This window comes from Oreochromis aureus, linkage group 22, assembly GCF_013358895.1.
Source record: "Oreochromis aureus strain Israel breed Guangdong linkage group 22, ZZ_aureus, whole genome shotgun sequence".
Lineage (NCBI taxonomy): Eukaryota > Metazoa > Chordata > Actinopteri > Cichliformes > Cichlidae > Oreochromis > Oreochromis aureus.
In genome coordinates, this window is record NC_052962.1 from 37,285,532 (window position 1) to 37,305,713 (window position 20,182).

Here is a 20,182-nt window from a genome sequence, read left to right on the forward strand (position 1 = left end):
CTAGAGACCGGCCCACCAGGTATTATAGGAAAAACCATAAAGCCTTTGAATGAAAACAAACGCCGTTGTCACAGTGATGTAGACTGTCCTGTTGGTATATATGTATCGGTTTAATAAACTACACCATCCTCCCTATTCTGGTATTCTAAACAGTACTTAGCCGAAACCCAAAGACTGCTTGGTCGAGTTAACTTCCTGAACTATCTACAACACATGGTGGAAACCTGAAATTAAGACAGAGAGGACTAGAGGTGAGACATGATCATTACTGAATATTAAAAATAATAAATGACAGATTTAGATATATTTTCATAAACTATTCATTTACCACATCAATAAACAGCATGGCAGGGTAAAATATTTTTTCTAACATGGCAACCTTTAAAAAGTGAAAGGAGACAGAATAGAGAGAAAGAATAAAACTCAATTGACTTTTTGATGGCATTTTACAAACAGTACTGTTACAGAATCTAGAAAATGTGGGAAAATACTGGCATCATATACAGTACTTATTTCTGAAGAAATTATGATGGGACCCTGAAAAAAATTACTATGTACAATAATGGATTTCTATACATTTTACATCAGATGAAAAAGTTTGTTGTAATATTCAGATAATTATTTATTAAAAAATAGACATTTTAAATGAGAATAAGAAAGACAAGTATTTCTTTGTGCCCCCCTTTCCTTGTTAATGCCCTAATGACCACAGACTGTTTTCCTTCGTGGTGATGAAGGAAAACGCTGGGCTGGCATGTAAAAGGGCATTCATTCCCTTTAAGGACCTGAAGCTCCATAAAGCACCCCTCCAATAGCCAAACCCATCTGTTCTCTGATTGGATAGTTAAATTTGTGATTGACATGACATTGACCAATAAGATGAAAGGAAGAAAAATAGGGTCAAAATTCGTACTTGTAACTTGCAGAGATTCACACGTTTTGTTTTTTTTTTGGCTAAGTCCAGACACAAATCTTTTTTACGCACACACAAATTCTTTTCACACATACAAATCTTTTTTACAAACACACAAATTCTTTTTACACATACAAATCCTGATTTACAAGTACAAAATATTTATGACCACATTTTGAGCCCATATACTTCCTGTTCTTGTTACAGTGCACAGTGGTGTTTGTGTTGTTCACCTGTGTCGCACATTTAATTAAAAACCTTTATGCAACAAGTTATTATATAGAGCAGTAATGATGTGCTGTATCCAAAGCACACTCTCTGCTGGATCACCAACTATCAGAATCAATCAGAATAAGAATCAGCATACTTTATTAATCCCTAGGTAAATTATGTGGGTTGCAGTTGCTCCTGTACAGTAACATTAACACAAACAATTCAATTCAATTTTATTTATATAGCGCCAAATCACAACAGCAGTTGCCTCAAGGCGCTTTATATTGTACAGTAGATACAGAGAAAAACCCAACAATCATATGACCCCCTATGAGCAAGCACTTCGGTGACAGTGGGAAGGAAAAACTCCCTTTTAACAGGAAGAAACTTCCGGCAGAACCAGGCTCAGGTAGGGGCGGGGCCATCTGCTGTGATTGGTTGGGGAGAGAGAAGGAAGACAGGATAAAGACATGCTGTGGAAGAGAGACAGAGATTAATAACAGATATGATTCAGTGCAGAGAGGTCGAATGGCGTAAACAGACTATACTATTTAACAATACAATATGTTAACATATAAGTAATAGCACAATACATACAAATCACCAAATAATAAATATCCAGGGTTGACCGATGTGATTATAAATAAATATCACGAAAATTGACAGTAACATTACTGAGTAGAAACAAGCGTATGCAAAAAGTGTGTAACTAATACGGTGTTTACAGTATGTTAGATGGATGAGTTGTACAGGGAGATGGAAAACAGGCAGGAATGATTTCCTGTGTCTTTCAGTGGTGATTTTTGGTAATCTCAGTCTCTCCCTGAACATGCTCCTGTGGCTAGCCAGTATGTCATGGAGTGGGTGGGAGGTATTATCCAACATTGTCTTTATCTTGGACAACATTCACCTCTCAGACATCACCTTAAGAGAGTCCAGCTCCATACCCACAAAACTACTGGCATTGCGGATCAGTTTACTGAGTGTGTTGACATCGGCAACCCTCAACCTACTGCCCCAGCATGCAACAGCTTAGAGGACAGCACTGACCACAACAGACTCATAGAAAATCCTGAGCATGTTGGCATGGGCATGGGGTGATATGGTACTACAAGGTCATTAAGATAAGATGGAGCCTGATTATTTAAGACCTTGTATGTGAGGAGCAGGATTTTGAATTCAATTCTGGATTTAACAGGAAGCCAATGAAGGGAAGCCAATACAGGAGAAATCTGCTCTCTCTTTCTAGTCCCTGTCAGGACTCTTGCTGCAGCATTTTGGATCAGCTGAAGACTTTTCAGGGAGTTTTTAGGACATCCTGATAATAATGAATTACAGTAGTCCAGCCTGGAAGTAATGAAGGCATGAACTAGTTTTTCAGCGTCACTCTGAGACAGGATATTTCTAATTTTTGAGATGTTGCACAAATGGAAGAAAGCAGTCTTACATATTTGTTTAATATGTGCGTTGAAGGACATGTCCTGGTCAAAAATGACTCCAAGGTTCCTCACAGTGTTACTGGAGGCCAAAGTAATGCCATCCAGAGTAAGAATCTGCTTAGATACTGTTAAGTCTAATTGTTGAATGTTGTCATTGTGCTTCTTAAATTTGTAAGGTCTTAGTTCAATCTATAGGATCAAGTCATTCCTTTGATCCTGACCACCTCTCCAGCCACTCTGTGCTGGGGGAGGTTTTATTGCAGATACATTTTATCTGGAAGATCTGTTTCTTGTGATGTAGCTTCCTGCTTTTATGATCCTTTTGGTGAGCAGGAAGTCATGCATACAGAGAGACACTCACTCAAACACACACACACACACACACACACATTCTCACATGACACACACACACACACATTCATGCACATGCATACAGATGTTTCCACATACACACACATAGGGGGTGGTTATGGTGGGAGGTGCTTTTGCTGTGATGTGTATTGTGTGAACTGTTTTCCCAATAAAAGGCAGCACGCGGAGGCCGGATTTGGGGTCATTTTGTGGTAGACACCGACGAGACCTCCCTTGCAAGTAAATCGATCGATCGCAGACTGTCTTGTTTTCTTCATGATGAATAAGTCTCTAAACTAGCAGGGCTTGTGGAAACACAGACCCAACAGATACCATATTTCTAAGATTTTCAGGGCCGAGTACAATAACCTCAGTTTGATCTGAATTAAAAAGCAGAAAGTTAGCGGCCATCCAGGTCTTTATGTCTTTAAGACATTCCTGCAGTTTAACTAATTGGTGTGTGTTATCTGGCTTCATGGACAGATAGAGCTGCGTGTCATCTGCATAGCAGTGAAGATTTATGCTGTGTCTTCTAATGATGCTGCCTAAGGGAAGCATGTATAATGTAAATAGAATTGGTCCTAGCACCGAACCCTGTGGAACTCCATAATTGACCTTAGTGTGTGAAGAGGACTCTCCATTTACATGTACAAATTGGAGTCTATTAGATAGATATGATACAAACCACTGCAGTGCAGTACCTGTAATACCTACAGCGTGCTCTAATCGCTCTAATAGGATATTATGGTCGATAGTATCGAACGCTGCACTGAGGTCTAGCAGGACAAGCACAGAGATGAGTCCACTGTCAGAGGCCATAAGAAGATCATTTGTAACCTTCACTAAAGCTGTTTCTGTGCTGTGATGAGCTCTGAAACCTGACTGAAACTCTTCAAATAAGCCATTCCTCTGCAGATGATCTGTTAGCTGTTTGACAACTACTCTTTCAAGGATTTTTGATACAAAAGGAAGGTTGGAGATTGGCCTATAATAAGCTAAGACAGCTGGGTCTAGAGATGGCTTTTTAAATGAAGGTTTAACTACAGTCACCTTGAATAGCTGATTGACTGAGCATGCATCAAGACGAGGGACATAAAGTTTACCGTCTGAACCTTGAATTCAGAAGAAAGAATGTGGCTGTGAAACTAGCACCAGAGGAGCTCTTTGCCTCTCCTTCAAGTTGTTTCAAAGTTTTGCAGATTTGCAGAAGGGAAATAACCCCATCCTTCTGGCAAAATATGAAATATGTCCCTGACAGGTTGACATTGATCAATCTGTGTGCCGGCAAACATGCAGCAACTTTCCCACTCTTCTACTGGGTACTGCTCCCTTCACTAATGTGGCCCACCTCTTGTTGCTCAAACCCAACAATGTTACAGTTAGTAAAAAGGTAAATACTGAGATTAAAACTGTCCCAGAAACTATAGCTCTTTTAAGTTATAAATGTTGTAGAGACGTATAATGGTAATATAATACAAACAATACATGTTTAAAGCAGTGGCGGAGCGGGGGGGTGGCTTACTGGGCTTAAGCCTGGGTTGTTTTTTCAGAAGCCCGGGGTCTTTTGGAGTGTAATTTTTTCATAGTTAGATGCCTGGCTGACAACTGTATAAAACAAAAACTACACACAATATTCGAAGCACATAGTGCACACTGTGGGAATTTACGACTGTGCGTAAATCCCCCCTAATATTGGTATGATCCGAGCTCAGACACTAGGGGGCGGTGGGAGCTGCTGCCTGCGAGTGCGATGTTGGAGAAGCGCAGCGAGGCAGACAGAGGAGAACTGAAGTTTGACCAGGTACCAAAGCAAATCATTCGTACTGTACAAATGATGTAAATATGATGGTTTATCACAAAAGATTGATATCAAACTGATCACTTGACCCATGTTACGTTACTTGTTCTTCAAGTGAATCAACAAATGGCGAAATGAAAAGCCGAACAACAACAATGCTGTTTCTTTAGAGAGTCTTAGCTTACATGTATGTTTATTTCATATTTTCAGTTGTTTCCCTGCACGGCTAAATAAATCGGTTTCAGTAATGCACTGATATACAAGAATGGACATAAGGAGCTTCTTTCAAAGAAAAAACTCTGGTAGATGTTATTTTATATATTATGCTTTGTATGTTGTTCAGTATATTTCTATGCAAAACAAGATGAATTTCAATACACAGCAGTATATTCACGGTTTAAACCAGATATTTACATACACTTTATGGAAAACACAAGAACATTTTTTTACTGTACAACATCAATTTAGAGTAAACTTGTTTTGTTTTGGATAAATAAATATTGAAATATCTTTTGAATTAGTTAAATGTCAGAATAAAGAGAAAGAGAGCTGTCTATTTGTTATCACTTTCATCAAATTTAGGAGTACAGATACACTAAGTTTATTGTTAATTAATAAGAAAACCCCAGACATTCCATTCTGAGCTGAAGAAGCTTCTGATTGGTTAGTAGAGTCCATGTGAGTAAATTGGTGGCACACCTGTGGATGCATATAAGGCAAAACACAGAGCCTGTGTTTTGCCTTATATGCCTGTCAACCAAAACACCAGGAAAAGAATTGTGGAGCTCCATAAGTGTGGCTCAATTTTGAATACAATTTGGTGCCATTTACAATTAAGAGACACAGATAGTTTCTCTCTTTACTCTTAAAGTTAACAAATATGTTTTTTATATTTATCAATCTAAAAAATAAACATTTAGTCTAATTTAATGTTACAATTAAAAAAAGTGTTTGTGTTTTTTTCTGAAGAGTATGTAAATATCTGGTTTCAACTGTATATTCGATGATGTTGGTGTTTGGCTTGATTGTCAGCACAAAGAGGGAGAGAGAGGAGAATGAGGACAGAACAGAGATGGAACAAGAGCAGGTGAGACAGACATGTTAGTCAAATGGTTGTTTACCAAAAGTATCACCGTATCATAGGTACTCATGTATCTCGTACCTAGTGTTTCTTTTTAGGGTTGTTATTTTTTAAATTCTATATTTATTAAGTTATGCAGGCTTTTTTTGCACAACAAGGCTAAATAATTATATAAACTTTTCTCAATCTAAATAGTTTACTTTGGTAGAATTAAAAATAAGTGTAGTGCAGGTCTATGATGATTTTTAGTGCTACGATCATCTAGTTCTGATTCTGGTTCTGTCTTGGTTACTGTTGTAGTCCTGTTTTAATTCCGGATCAGTTCTGGGTCTGGTTGAATTGGGGTTTAGTCCTCGTGTCTTGATACAGCCCGACTTTGTTCTGCCTTGCTGCTTAATTAAAAAAGTAGTTTAAGGTGTCCTGCATATGTGATATATATTTTTCCCTATATGAAGTCATTCTTTTTTGAACAAAACTCAAAACAGAGCCTATTAATCTTTCAGTCATTTCTAACCCCCCCCCCCCCCAAAACCCACATGCATACTACCCTTTAGGGCTAAGCCCCGTGTGTATCAAATGTCTGCCTCTGCCTCTGGTTTAAAGTAGTTACTTTTTTCAGAATAAACAAATAACAACAGTAGAAACACACACACAGTTTCAGCAGGCCTGGAGTTAATTGTATGTCACTGAAATTTACAGACTTCACAAATGTTTGATTAACCTTTCCAGTCACACAAGGCTGCTTCTGTTTTCATGTGTAAATTCTTTTTCACTCTAGTTCCTGTATTGGTGTGTAAACATGGTGGTCACCATCCTCCCCATCAGCGCACTGAAGTATCTCGAGGTGCTTGAGAGCTGATGAATGTTCATGTAGCTGGATGTGATTTTCCTGCCCAAAAATTGGACAGCTGAGTGGTGGGTACCTCTGTGAAAGTCCTGAAATCCACCTTGAACCCCAAAGTGAAACTACAGTAAAACAACCAAGTTGGAGGTGAGAATTGACTGGCAGTCTTTCCAGTTTCATCACAGCTACAATGAAGCCTTAAGTTCAGCTGAAGTATTTTGATAGTATGTGAATAATGCAAGTTTGATCCATTAGGTGTTTTCCAAAGCAGTAAAATATGAGGAAATGTAATGAAACAGTAAATCCACATGACTTCTGCACAGACAAACTCTCCCTTTGAGTGTAAATGGCATCATTACCCTGGGAAAACTGACTGTCAGTGTTTATATTGTCTTGACTCAGAGGGTATATATTGGGGATTATTGTTTTGTGTCCTGGTTTATAGTTTTTAATCATTGGTTAAAAGGTGACACTTGATGGCACCAAAGTTTGTTAAAGTTATGATGAATGGATTAATGGACTATGCCTGCTTCCTGCTTTCCTTGATGTGCTCCTGAAATGTTTTTAATGGTCGGCATTAGACTGCAAGCTGCACTTTAGAATCCTGATGATGGGGTTTGCCAAAAACACAATCTAATATCTGTAATAAAAATTGAGGTGTGTTGACCTGATCCTGAAAGGTTTCTGTGGAACAGATGTGTAAAAGATTGCCGTAGTCACTAAGATATTGCTCACTGGCTTCAGACTCAGCTTTTTGAAGCATCATGGCTAAAGTTAGCTAACTTCGAACTGTCTGTGAGCTTGGTCCTGGTTTTCCTGAGACAGCAGGGGCTGACAATGACCTCCAGGGGTGGCAGAGGGCAGCCAATGATTTTTTGGTGGTGTTAATTACCCTCTGCACAGCCTTCCTGTTCTCAGTCCTGTGTACCAAACACCCAGGCAATCTTTACCAGGCCATGGTGGTGTGGCTTCAAATAAATAATTATCCACTAAGAATGATTCAGAATATAATATAAAACAGCTTGATGCTAAAAGTGCAAGAGAACTTTAAGAATGCAGCCTTGCCAGTTTCCATCCATAGATTAATTGTCTTCCGCTTAACCTTATCAGGGTCACGGAGGGGCTGTAACCTATCCCAGCAATCATAAGGTGAGAGGCAGGGTACACCCTGGACAAATCACCAGTCTGTCACAAGGCTAACACAGAGAGACAGACAACCATTCATGCTCATATTTACACCTGTAGGCACTTTAAAGTTGCCAATTAACCTAAATCCACTTACTGCAAGTCTTTAAATTGTGGGAGAAAGCTGGAGTACCTGGAGAGAACCCACACAAACACAGGGAGAACATGCAAACTCCACACAGAAAGATCCTGGAATCAAACTCAGAACATTATTGCTGTGAGGCGACAATACTAACCACTGCACCACCATCTTGCCCCCCTTGCCATTTTGGTCACAGTTAATTCATCTGAACTGGTAAATAGCAATCACCAAGCACATTGTGTGAGGTGAGATCCTGGTAGGTGTTTTCCTAGATTAAAACTGTATACTTCCTTATTCCTCCTTCCTCATTTACAACAAAACTAAATGAACAATAGACAAGTGTGAGGAAATGACTTTAAAAAATGTGGTGGTGGTGGTTGGGTGGTGGGTTGTGAAAACATCACTCAGGCCTGCAGATCACATAGATTACTAATTTTGGTCTTGAAGCCAGCGATTTCATCAAGTTTGGGCTGCCAACACCTTTTGTTAGTACTCGAACTGCTAGTGCTAACAGCTCCCACAGTTTCTGGGCTTGCTGCCACATGGTTTGCATTTAGATGGTACCCTACGGTTGAAGTGCTTCGGCGGTATGCAAACTCTTTTATCAAGGCTTCTGTCAGGTAGTCTTTTGAAATGAAATTTGCCTCCGATCAGTCCTAGCAATGCACTTTCTTCTGATTGTGGCCATTTTTTTCAGTTCTCAAGTACACGAGTCTGTCCTCGGATTCTCACTAAGTCCAGACTTTGCAAGTCTGGACTTTGTAAGACTTTGTAAGTCCGGACTTGCTGAGAACGCAACACGATCATTCTAAAGTTGGAACGGCAGTGTACTTGATGACATCACAGCTCTGGAGTGATGTCACAGAAAGATACTGGAGTCAAACTCAGAACCTTCTTGCTGTGAGGCGACAATAATTCAATTCAATTCAATTCAATTTTATTTATATAGCGCCAAATCACAACAAAAGTCGCCTCAAGGCGCTTCATAGGTACAGAGAAAACCCCAACAATCATATGACCCCCTATGAGCAAGCGACAGTGGAAAGGAAAAACTCCCTTTTAACAGGAAGAAACCTCTGGCAGAACCAGGCTCAGGGAGGGGCGGGGCCATCTGCTGTGATTGGTTGGTGTGAGAGAAGGAAAACAGGATAAAGATGTGCTGTGGAAGAGAGACAGAGGTTAATAACTAGGGATGGGTATCGTTTAGGTTTTATCCGATACCGGTGCCAAATCGGTACTTTTGAAACGGTGCCGGTGCTTAAACGGTGCTCGAACCGGTGCTTAAAGAATGGAGAACACAAACTTCATCCAAAAGCCTCTCATGTTTTGATTTTTAGCAGTCTCTTTTTTTCTGCAAAATGATAAGAACCGTAACATGTAAACATCATCTGTGCAAAGATTTATGTTTCTAAAGTGAAACAGTGAAAAATTACAGCCCTGTCAATACATGAATATCCAGATGTTGTACAAAAATGTCCAATTCTTGCACACAATTGGACACCATGCCAGTTGATTTTTTTAGGTATTTAAGAGCAGTCATTAATTAATTTTATTAACATGCCTAAAAATGCTTTTTTTAAAATGCGTTTTTGAAGAATTAACCACACATTTACATGGTAATGGGCCTTTTCTGCCATGGAGTGCTTAATTGGCCTCTGGCCCTTTAAACTCTGAGGGGCTGTAACTTTGGTTTCTTTTTGGTCAATTTGCATGATTGACACCTCTTTTTAATTGTTTGAGCCAATAGAGTCACAGTAACGATGCCACGTTCACATTACGTCAACCAATCAGACGTTGTAATGCCAAAACCCACGTGGGCCCAGATTTACTGCATGTGACGTCTGTCCAGTCACGTGTCTATAGGTGGGTCTAAAATGGAGGTTGTTGACAAAACGACTCTGATGCGGCTAGGTAGGTGGGGCAACTGCTGATAATCACATGGCTACCGGCGAAAATAACGGAGGAAATCTGGACAGTAAGCCAATTTCTGTCTTAGCGCATTTGCGCCGCTGTGTGTTTTTGCGGTCTTCTTTTGCGGCTCACTCAGTGAATTTTGGTCAGAGTGTGGTGAAACTTGGTGTTTGGAATTGGTGATAGCTCTGGAAGATAACCAGCTTTTCTTTAGCCGGTTATATGAAGTCTGGAGAATTTCTGGTTCGCCTTGCTTGTTTAGCAGACTTGTGCGCATTTACATAACTGCTCGTTTAATCATGGCTTGTTTTCGTTGAGTTTGGTGTTTGTAGAAATGGTTTATATGACATTTTAGTTGAGATTCAGAGGTTTCTGTGGATACCACACGTCTGGACTTATATTTCTCACCCCGTGTTATAACCGATTAAACGTGATCTCCTCCTTTTTGCTCGCGGTACCTGGGGCGTGGGGCTTAAAGCACTTGTTGCAGGCTGCTGAGTTTGCATCTTTTGCTGTGAAGTACAGCCAGACTTTTGACCGCTTCGCCTTGGGCATTTTTAATCTGTAGCTCTGCTCTAAAAGAACGTACGTACCTGGGCCCGCCTACTATCCTCGGAAACGTAAAATGATTGGCTAGAACTGGCTCAGGAAAAAACAAAAGCATCGAAATAAAGCACCGAAATGTGCGCTGCTTTTCGGTCTGGTTACTACCGTTTATGTCAGAACCGGTGCCATCATGGCACCGGACACCGGTACCCATCCCTATTAATAACAGATATGATTCAATGCAGAGAGGTCTATTAACACATAGTGAGTGAAGAAGGTGACTGGAAAGGAAAAACTCAATGCATCATGGGAATCCCCGGCAGCCTACGTCTATTGCAGCATAACTAAGGGAGGATTCAGGGTCACCTGGTCCAGCCCTAACTATATGCTTTAGCAAAAAGGAAAGTTTTAAGCCTAATCTTGAAAGTACCCATACGGTAAAAAAATATATTTTAAAATATATTTTGAAAGATATTTCAAAATATACAAAAAATGGCCAAAAAATATATGTGTTAAAATATATTTTAAAATATATTTTTATATTTTGAAATATATTTTAGCACATATATTTTTTGGCCATTTTTTGTATATTTTGTAATATATTTCAAAATATATTGTAAAATATATTTTTTTTACCGTATGAAATATATTTCAAAATATATTTTAAAATACAATTGAAAATTAATTAAAAATCTTTCAAAAATATATTTTACCCCTCATATATTTCAGTCGAAGAAAACACATTCACATGTAACAACTGAAAATCTTTATTTTATATCTAAAACAAACATAGCATATAAATCAAGCTAGGAACATACATTATACAACTTTGTTCTCATAACATTATTAAAAATTGTAAAATAATAAAAAAAAATACATATCTATATCTATATATATATATACACAGACATATATATATATATATACACACATATACATTATGCTATACAAAATGCAACTGCAACAAACACTTATAAATAACAATACTGTGAATTAGATGTGAACTGCTATTAACACAATAAAGATGTGATTACTCAAAGATATTTACTGATCAATAACAAGCAGAGGATACACACACACACACACACATATATCTATATATGTCTACATATATATATATACATATATATATATATATATATATATATATATATATATATATATGTGTGTGTGTGGGGTGTATGTGAACATAATACATACTTAATATGTAACTTTTTCTTCTCCAACAGTCTGAGTTCCCCTAGCTTTGAATTGACTGCAATCCCCAAAGCCCCTCTGGATACATTGGGGAACCTCTTCCTGACTGCCACTGTAACAAACAAAAGTCACAGTTGTAGTACTTTTATCACAGTTAAAATAAAAACATGATTTAAATTAGCTAGCTTCATTTAGGAAACAGATATTTCCGTTTATAGAGATACAGATATATTTTACACATAATTTTACCTTTTTTTTCCCCCCGATGGAAATTCTATCCAGTTCACATTACAGTAATACTAACCCCTTTTGGTCATCTATCCTTACTCTCCAGCATTCAATCTGTTGACCTTCTTCGTCTGAGTCACACTACTTCAATGCATCATCACCTCTTTGTGCAATTTTTATTGTACATTTGAAGTACAACATTATGCTTTTTGGTAAAGAAACTAGTGACAGAGAAGTAGGCTTTTTAAAATACTGTTAGCTAACCATTGGAACTAAATTTCAAAGCTGTTTACCTTTTAAATTGCTCTGGATCAAAACCTCCAGTGGGAAGGCAGCCATCAGAAGAACACGCACCATTGAAGTGGGTGTTTTGGCCTGAAGAGCAGCAGCCCACTGATGTTTAAGAATTTTTACTCCTGTAGCATGTGCTATCTCCACCTGTGGTTGCAATCACATAAAAGAGTGTTTCAATATAAATTGTTTTTAAAAACACATTTGAGTATGCACCTACCTAAATTCTCAGCAAAAATTACTTACATATTCAGCATCACTGGTACCCTTTAAATAAAAAAAATACATACATACGAAGTCAATAACTTAGATGATTGAGTCTTTACACTTTAATGAGAAAGATTGACATTTCTCGGTGGCACAAAGCAGAAGCAAAATACTTACTTTAGCATCACCAGATGTAGAAGCTTTGCATGAAGAGTTGGGCACCTATAAAGGATAATATTTAAAGATTAAAAAAAAAGACACATAGCATTGACCGCCATAAAATCACTGAATAAATATCAGAATGTGACAATGTTGCACAACTATCTAAACCTTCTTCTAAGTCATGTGACATATTTTGATGACGTAAATATATCTATACAATTCAAGTAAATAGGAACAGCATACATGTTCTGGAGAAAAAACAACAAACAAACAAGCAAAAAGCAAAACAATATATAAGAATCCAGTAGGGTAAAAATCTCTTCTGAAGCAATAGAGTTCATTTTGGGTGAAAAACAAAACATTTCTCTAAAATATATATACTGACACCAGCAATCAACATCCTGATTGAAATTATTTCCTCCTAGTCAATCTACTGCTCTGTGCATGTGTCAAGCACTACGACTGTATCTATGCATATAAATTCACCATATACATCCTGCAAAAATGTCCCAAAGCGCTCACACATTTAGTCATCAACCCATTCACACACTGGTGATGGCAAGCTATATTGTAGCCACAGCCGCCATGGGACGCACTGACAGAGGTGAGGCTGCCGGACACTGGCGCCACCGGCCCTCTGACCACCACCAGTAGTAGGTGAAGTGCAAGGTACACAACAACCGAGACCGGCAACCTTCCGACTACAGGTGAACTATTCGTTATGTACTAGCAATCAAGCTTATTTAACTAAGAAGCTTGAGATATTTGAATGTAAAATAAAATAAATAACAATAAAAATAACATGATATAACAATGTACATTAAGGATATCTGCATTTAAATCCACAGGCTAAAAAGTAATATAGTAAATGTGTTATTAATAGTACAGGTATTTGTGCAAAATAATTTACAGTATATCTCCAAAAGTTGAATCTGTTCATCTTTACGTTGCGTTTTGTGGGAGAAACGTTTCGTCACTCATCCAAGTGACTTCTTCAGTCTCAAATTTCCAGTATAGTACTTTGCATGTACAGGTAGCTGTGGTGTGAATTGTAACTGAATATCAGATGAATGTCAGAGAAATGAAATGTATTCATTTTTGTATTTATCAATCATAAAACCTTCTGTTTTGTGACAACAATAACTATTTTTGTTGGTCGGTATATTGCCCCATAAACAATTGCGACAAGTAATGTCATTGTCATTTTAAGACCATTTAATGCCTTTGAGTGTATAATCATAAAATAACACCATAATAATGCAAGATCTACACACTTTCAATTGACAAACAAACTACTATTTCTTAAAATATTTAGATCATGGATATTAGGTATGAAAATATTAGATACCTTAAAAACTTGAATAAATAGTAAATTTTCTAACAAATAGAAAACAAAATGCACAAAGAGCTTTTATGGAGATTTTTCCATCTACAAATTTTTCCCTTTTTTACTGTGAAAAACAACATATCGTGCTGAAAAACACAATCTTATTAAGCAATGTATAACTAGTAGTACTGGTGTGAATGACGACAAACATAGCTAGTGTTTGGGAAATCTGTTATAAAACAGTTATTATTTCAATAGTTATGCTTAACATGTGACATAATATCACGTGACACAGACACTGCGTAAAAAACCACAACAACTAATACTTACTTTAGGAGAATGAGGGAGGGTAGCATCAGGTTGAGACGTTGACATCTGTAAGAGAAAAACTGATGTATTAGAAACAACTCGCTTAAAAATACATTAATGTGGCAGACTGTTCCCTGTTCCGATGCACTGTACAAGTACAATCAGAGCTATCACAACAATGGGGCGGTGCCACGTGGCTGCAACCCTAGGTACAATGTACAAGTACATATAACTACATATTATGTGAATAAAGCAAGAATCTGTTTAGGTTACGCACAATGCTGACTGATGCTTGTTAGGTTTATATGATTGTAAACTGCACAAAAACAACAAAGCAACAAAATTAATGATAGTGACAAACAAATTGATTAGATTTCACTTACGTCAGGAAGATCTGCATTCATTGGCATGGGCTGAAATAAATAAGCACAAACATTAATGCTAAACAACCAAAAGAACCTCCAGAAGGCCTTAAAATGATTAAAAAGGCAAGGAAATTTGGAACATTGTAATTAGTGATTATTAATGAAGCATAACTGTGCTTTGTTTCTAACCTTGGTAAGTAAATGTTCTGTAGCCTGAAGGAGAGGTGGGATTTCTGTGAAAGTCAAATTAAATGTGAATAGGTTTTGATAGTCTTTGTATATAACAAGTGTAAAACACACATAACACATGCAATAGTACAGTACTTACTTTCAAGTATTTCATTTTTCAGCCTCTCGTTCTCTCTTTTTAGATTCGAGTTCTCTTCTCTCAACTGATTAATGACACGCTGTAGATGTTCAATTTTCTTTTCATTCCATAACCTTAGATCGTTTTGTTGGTCTGTTGGGTATGCCTAAAAATGAAACAAAAACTCTCTCTTTAAAAGCCACCTTAGTGATTCTGTATGAAGGAATGATCTCAGAGCAGTTGTGGCAAAATGTTGGAAAAATTTTGAATAACAAATTGTTTAACTAATAAATTCTTATTCTCAAAAAGATAAACAATAAGCACAAATGTATGTGTGTGTGTATGTATACAGTCAATTCACAATTTATTTAGACACCTTCAACTAGGGCTGTGCGATGTGTCCAAAATCACATATCCCGATATAAGACATCTATCGTCCTGATAACGACATAAATCACAAAAATTTAACATTTTATGTAAATTATGTGAATCTCGGGCAACTCGACTTGCGTGACGTGTTTCCAGCTGGGTATCGTGTACCTGGAGTCGAGTGTTTTAACAGATGCATGAAATGTTACATAAGTTGGATGTTATGTTGTTTATTACACAACGTGCTGCGGGAAAAAGTCTGTTCTAACCATACTTGCCAACCTTGAGACCTGAGAATTACAAAGACATTCAAAAGGGCTGTTGGGGGAGGGGGGGTTTACACATGCATATATATATATATATATATATATACAGTTAAGCCCATAATTATTCATACCCCTGGCAAATTTTGACTTAAAGTTACTTTTATTCAACTAGCAAGTTATTTTTTGACTGGAAATGACACAGGCGTCTCACAAAAGATAATAAGATGATGTACAACACGCTTCATTGTGGAAAAAAATATTTCTCAGCTTTTATTTACATTTGAGCAAAAAGTATCATGTCCAGAATTATTCATACCCTTCACAAACTGTCACAGTCTCTGGGAAAATCCAAAGTTCCATACCATTCCAAATAGTCAAAGCTGTTCTAAAGCATCCTAATTACCCTGATTAATTGGAAATAGCTGTTTTAATCAACTCAACAGGTGAAAAACAGCAGCTCTCTGCAGGTGGTGTGTGGACATTCATGGCTAAGACAAAGGAACTCAGTGAGGACCTGCAGCTGTGCATTGTGGCTGCTCACAAGTGAGGAATGGGCTACAAGGCCATATCCAAATGTTTTCAAGTTCCAGTGGCTACAGTGCAAAGTATTATTAAAAAATACAAGATGTTCCGCACTGTGGAAAATCTCAGAGGACGTTGTCGGAAGCCAAAAGTGAAACCTGTGCTGGCCAGGAGAATAGTGAGAGAGGTGAAAAAGAATCCAAGGATCACCACCAAGGCCATTCTGGTGAATCTGGGCTCTGCTGGTGGCAATGTCTCAAGCCAGACAGTCCAACGGACACTGTTGGGTTGCACGGATGCAGACCAAGGAAAACGCCACTTCTCCAGGCACTTCTAAGGCATGCAAAAGCTCATTTGGCCTTTGCAAATGCTCATCTGGACAAAGAAGAAGGTTTCTGGTCTTCAGTGTTATGGTAAGATGAAACACAAATTGAATTATTTGGTCACAATGATGTTGCCTTCATTTGGCATAAAAAATGGAGAAGCCTTCAACCCAAAGAACACCATCCCCACTGTCAAACATGGTGGTGCGAACCTAATGCTTTGGGGGGTGTTTTTAGCCAACGGACCAGGAACCTAATCACAGTAAACAGCACCATGAAAAAAGAGCAATACATGAAGATTCTCCACAACAACATCAGGCAGTCTGCAGAAAAACTTGGCCTTGGGAACCAGTGGACATTTTACCACGACAATGACCCAAAACATACAGCAAACGTGGTGAAGAAATGGTTAGCAGACAACAACATTAACGTTTTGCAGTGGCCTAGCCAGAGTCCTGACTTGAATCCAATTGAGAATCTGTGATGGGAGCTAAAGATCAGGGTGATGGCAAGAAGATCCTCCAACCTGAAGGATTTGGAGCTCATTGCTAAAGATGAATGGGCAAAAATGCCTGTGGAGACATGTAAAAAGCTGGTCTGCAGTTATAGGAAGCGTTTGATTGCTGTAATAGCCAATAAAGGCTTTTTTCTATTGATTATTGAGAAGGGTATGAATAATTCTGGACATGATACTTTTTGCTAAAATATAAATAAAACCTGAGAAATATTTTTTTCCACAATGATGCCTCTTGTACTTCGTCTCATTATCTTTGGGGAGACACCTGTGTCATTTCTGCTCAAAAAAGAACTTGCTTGTTGAACAAAAGTAACTTTAAGTCAAAATTTGGCAGGGGTATGAATAATCATGGGCTTAACTGTATATATATACAAAACAGGTATACATATATATATATATATATATATATATATATTAGTATATATATATATTAGTATATATGTGTGTGTGTACCTGTGGCAAAACACTCACCTTTTTCTTAGCTGCTGGTTCGTCTACCTCTGTGGCCTCAAGGAGTTTCATAGAAGGTTTACTTTTTCTCTTAAGCACCTCTGGCTTGGGTAGTTGTTCCTCAATTTCCTTAAGTTTTGTTTGCAAGGTTTTTTCCCTTTCTGAGGAGGCAGAATAATAAAAAAAAGGCTAAAGTACATCATAATAAAATTGATTAAGTTACATATTTTGATTAACAAATAAGCGACAATTAAGTAATATTATATTGGAGAAAAGGCACCTGCTAGCTTGATGATGGAGGCTTCATAGACCGGCCACCCGCCTTTTGGCTCCTTGGCGCCTTGTCGCCACTCCACCAAATAAACATCCTTTTCCTCCAAACCGTCCAAGTATTCCTCCTCATCAAAATCCCGAATGTGTTCAGTTGGCAGAATTGAGAACTTTCCATCTTCCGACCACTTAATTAACGCGAACATTATCCGCTTGTGTCTTCCCGTCTGTATCGCGGCCATTCCACTCACTGTCGGAAATTGCGCCTCAGAGGTCGGTTATATTTTAAAAAAAAAAAAAAAAAAAAGGGAAAAAAAAAGAAACAGCAACAACTAACAAACAGATTTTTTTGCGCGTTGTTGTGTTGTTGTTTGGGAATATTTAAATATTTACTTTTTACGTATTACTTTTTATTTTATCTTAATTTATAAAAAGCACAATGGCAACGCGCATGCGCATACCCTGCTCCGCGCATTAACCTACAGATCTAGAACGAATACGCTGCATTTTTTGAATAATCTCTGGTGAGCATAGATTTCATAGAAAAAAAAACATACTATATTGTTTTAAGTGTTTACCTTTTTTCGATTAATCCTGTGACGTACAAAGACTGACGTTTTTAGGACTTTACGTTTAAGTTTTTAAAGTTTTTCTTAAGGTGTGCATTGCGCGTGCAGACCCTCTCGGAAGCAAACGCTGCAATTTTGCGAACTCCCTGGAAAACTGCTCGGTAAGCATATATTTCACAGTAACATGCTACATTTATTTTATATGTTGCAGTTTCTGTTTTACAATCCTCGATGTTTTCTTCAATGTAATTTTAATTTCATCAATAGGTCACATGTGAGTCAAAATGAGCGAGCCTCCTGAAAGGATTTCGTATAAACGTTATCTAACTGATCCTGAAGAGGAAATTCCTTCAAGAACCAAACGGAGATGGGCACAAAAAGAAAGGTGTGTTGGTAATGTAATATCCCTCACTCTTTAACATTAACGAATGCCATAGGGCCGCACAATCAATTAATCTAGTGGCAATCACTAAGGATGACACAATTATGTAATCGTTCAAAGTGGCAAATAATCGTCCACTGCATGCTTAAGACGTTTGTTTGTTTTTTATCAAGAATAAACAAAGCCAATGTGTAATAGACATTTGGGGTTTAATACTCCAGAATAGCATTGAAGGATTTACAGTTAGTGTTTTCAGCTTATGTTCTTGTAAAAATAGGACATGCAGTTGCTTAAAACAACATAATTCTAAGTAATTTTTATAAAATGTCCTTAATAACCACAATGAAAATATTAAGGAAAAAATGACAATCTTTATAAATTACCATAGCATAAGGTACGATAAATGTACTCTGGCTCCCAAATGAATGATCTGGAGTTTTAAACAGCGAGGCTATGTCTAATCTGCTTATTACTGATCAATAAACATCTTTATAAGTGATCACATCTTTATTGTTTTAATAGCAGTTCACTTAGAGTTCAAATATAGCAATAAGCAATTTAGATTTTCTTTCTTGTATATTTTCTTTTTCAGAATTAAGGTTGCAGAAGAAGAACTTCAGAATGTTATCAAGGAATGTGAAAAGGTATGCCTTATGATATAATTGGTGGTTCAATTTGCATTTTTGTAAATTCATATATATATAAGTTGTTCTAAACCTTTCTGAATCTCTTTATAGAACCCCAAATATATTCTGGTGAGGTTTTTGAGTTTTCTCCTTTTTCTGTCCAGGAAGTGCATAAAGCTCTTAAAGCCTTAGATCAAAGGAAACCCCCAGGCCCTGACTTAATAGAGCCTTATTTTCTGAAAATAGCAGCTGATTATATTGCACAACCTCTTACGATCCTTTTTAATCTTTCAATTCAAAATAATGAAATCCCACTTGTCTGGAAGTCTGCTTTTGTTACGCCAATATTAAAAGGAGGCGACCCGGCCATTTTGACTAACTACAGGCCAATATCAAATTTGTGTGTTTTGGCAAAAGTCCTTGAATCTCTTGTTAGTGAGCAATTAAAAGAGTTCTTGTACTCTAACGAAATTCTTTCAAAACTACAATCTGGGTTTAGAAAGCAGCATAGTGCTGTCACGGCTGCCACAAAAGTGATAAATGACATACTTGTTGCTCTTGATAAAAAGCAGCACTGTGCTTCTCTTTTTATCGATCTATCAAAAGCCTTTGACACTGTGGATCACGCCATTTTAAAGCAGAGGCTGCTCTCGTCAGGGCTGTCTAGACATGTTGTTTCCTGGTTTACTAATTATTTGAGTGACAGGACTCAATGCACTAAATGTGAAAATCTGTGCTCAGAATTTCTGAATATTCACACCGGGGTGCCACAGGGTTCAATTTAGGACCTCTGATGTTCATCATGTATATAAATGACTTGGGACAAAATGTGTCCAATGCCAGTATGCATTTTTATGCTGATGACACAGTTATTTATTCCTTTGGCTCAAACCTCGAAAAAGCAATACAATCCTTGCAGAAAGCTTTTGACGTGGTTCAGCACACACTTTTGGAGCTGAAATTGGTTCTTAATGCTGATAAGACCAAGCTAATGTTGTTTTCAAACATGAAGAACTCTTCTCAAATTGTCCCTGTGGTGTCCACTCTTGAGGGTGACCTCATAGAAGTGGTCCATACGTATAAATATCTTGGCTTTCTAATTGATGATTCTTTGACCTTTAAACCTCACATA

At 37.6% G+C, this 20,182-nt stretch overlaps 1 protein-coding gene across 1 annotated transcript; it reads right to left on the reverse strand.

The window, feature by feature from the left end:
* Positions 1-2,032: 2,032 nt before the first annotated feature.
* LOC120435585 lies at positions 2,033-18,136 on the reverse strand. The gene is made up of 11 exons (XM_039605351.1): positions 17,484-18,136; positions 17,225-17,364; positions 14,778-14,922; positions 14,639-14,682; positions 14,468-14,497; positions 14,106-14,150; positions 12,464-12,508; positions 12,326-12,346; positions 12,082-12,226; positions 11,564-11,672; positions 2,033-2,135 (listed from the first exon to the last, which is right to left on the reverse strand). The coding sequence occupies exons 1-11, from the start codon at positions 17,713-17,715 to the stop codon at positions 2,033-2,035; spliced, it is 1,059 nt and encodes a 352-aa protein (XP_039461285.1). The 5' UTR covers positions 17,716-18,136.
* Positions 18,137-20,182: the final 2,046 nt, after the last annotated feature.

What these genes read in the sequence shown, in the direction of transcription:
- LOC120435585 (XM_039605351.1), bottom strand. Translation starts at nt 17,715, where the DNA reads ATGGCCGCGATACAGACGGGAAGACACAAGCGGATAATGTTCGCGTTA. An exon ending in AACCAGCAGCTAAGAAAAAG is followed by an intron (nt 14,923 to 17,224) that starts GTGAGTGTTTTG and finishes TTTCATTTTTAG; the next exon opens with GCATACCCAACAGACCAACA. An exon ending in GTACCAGTGATGCTGAATAT is followed by an intron (nt 12,227 to 12,325) that starts GTAAGTAATTTT and finishes TTGCAACCACAG; the next exon opens with GTGGAGATAGCACATGCTAC.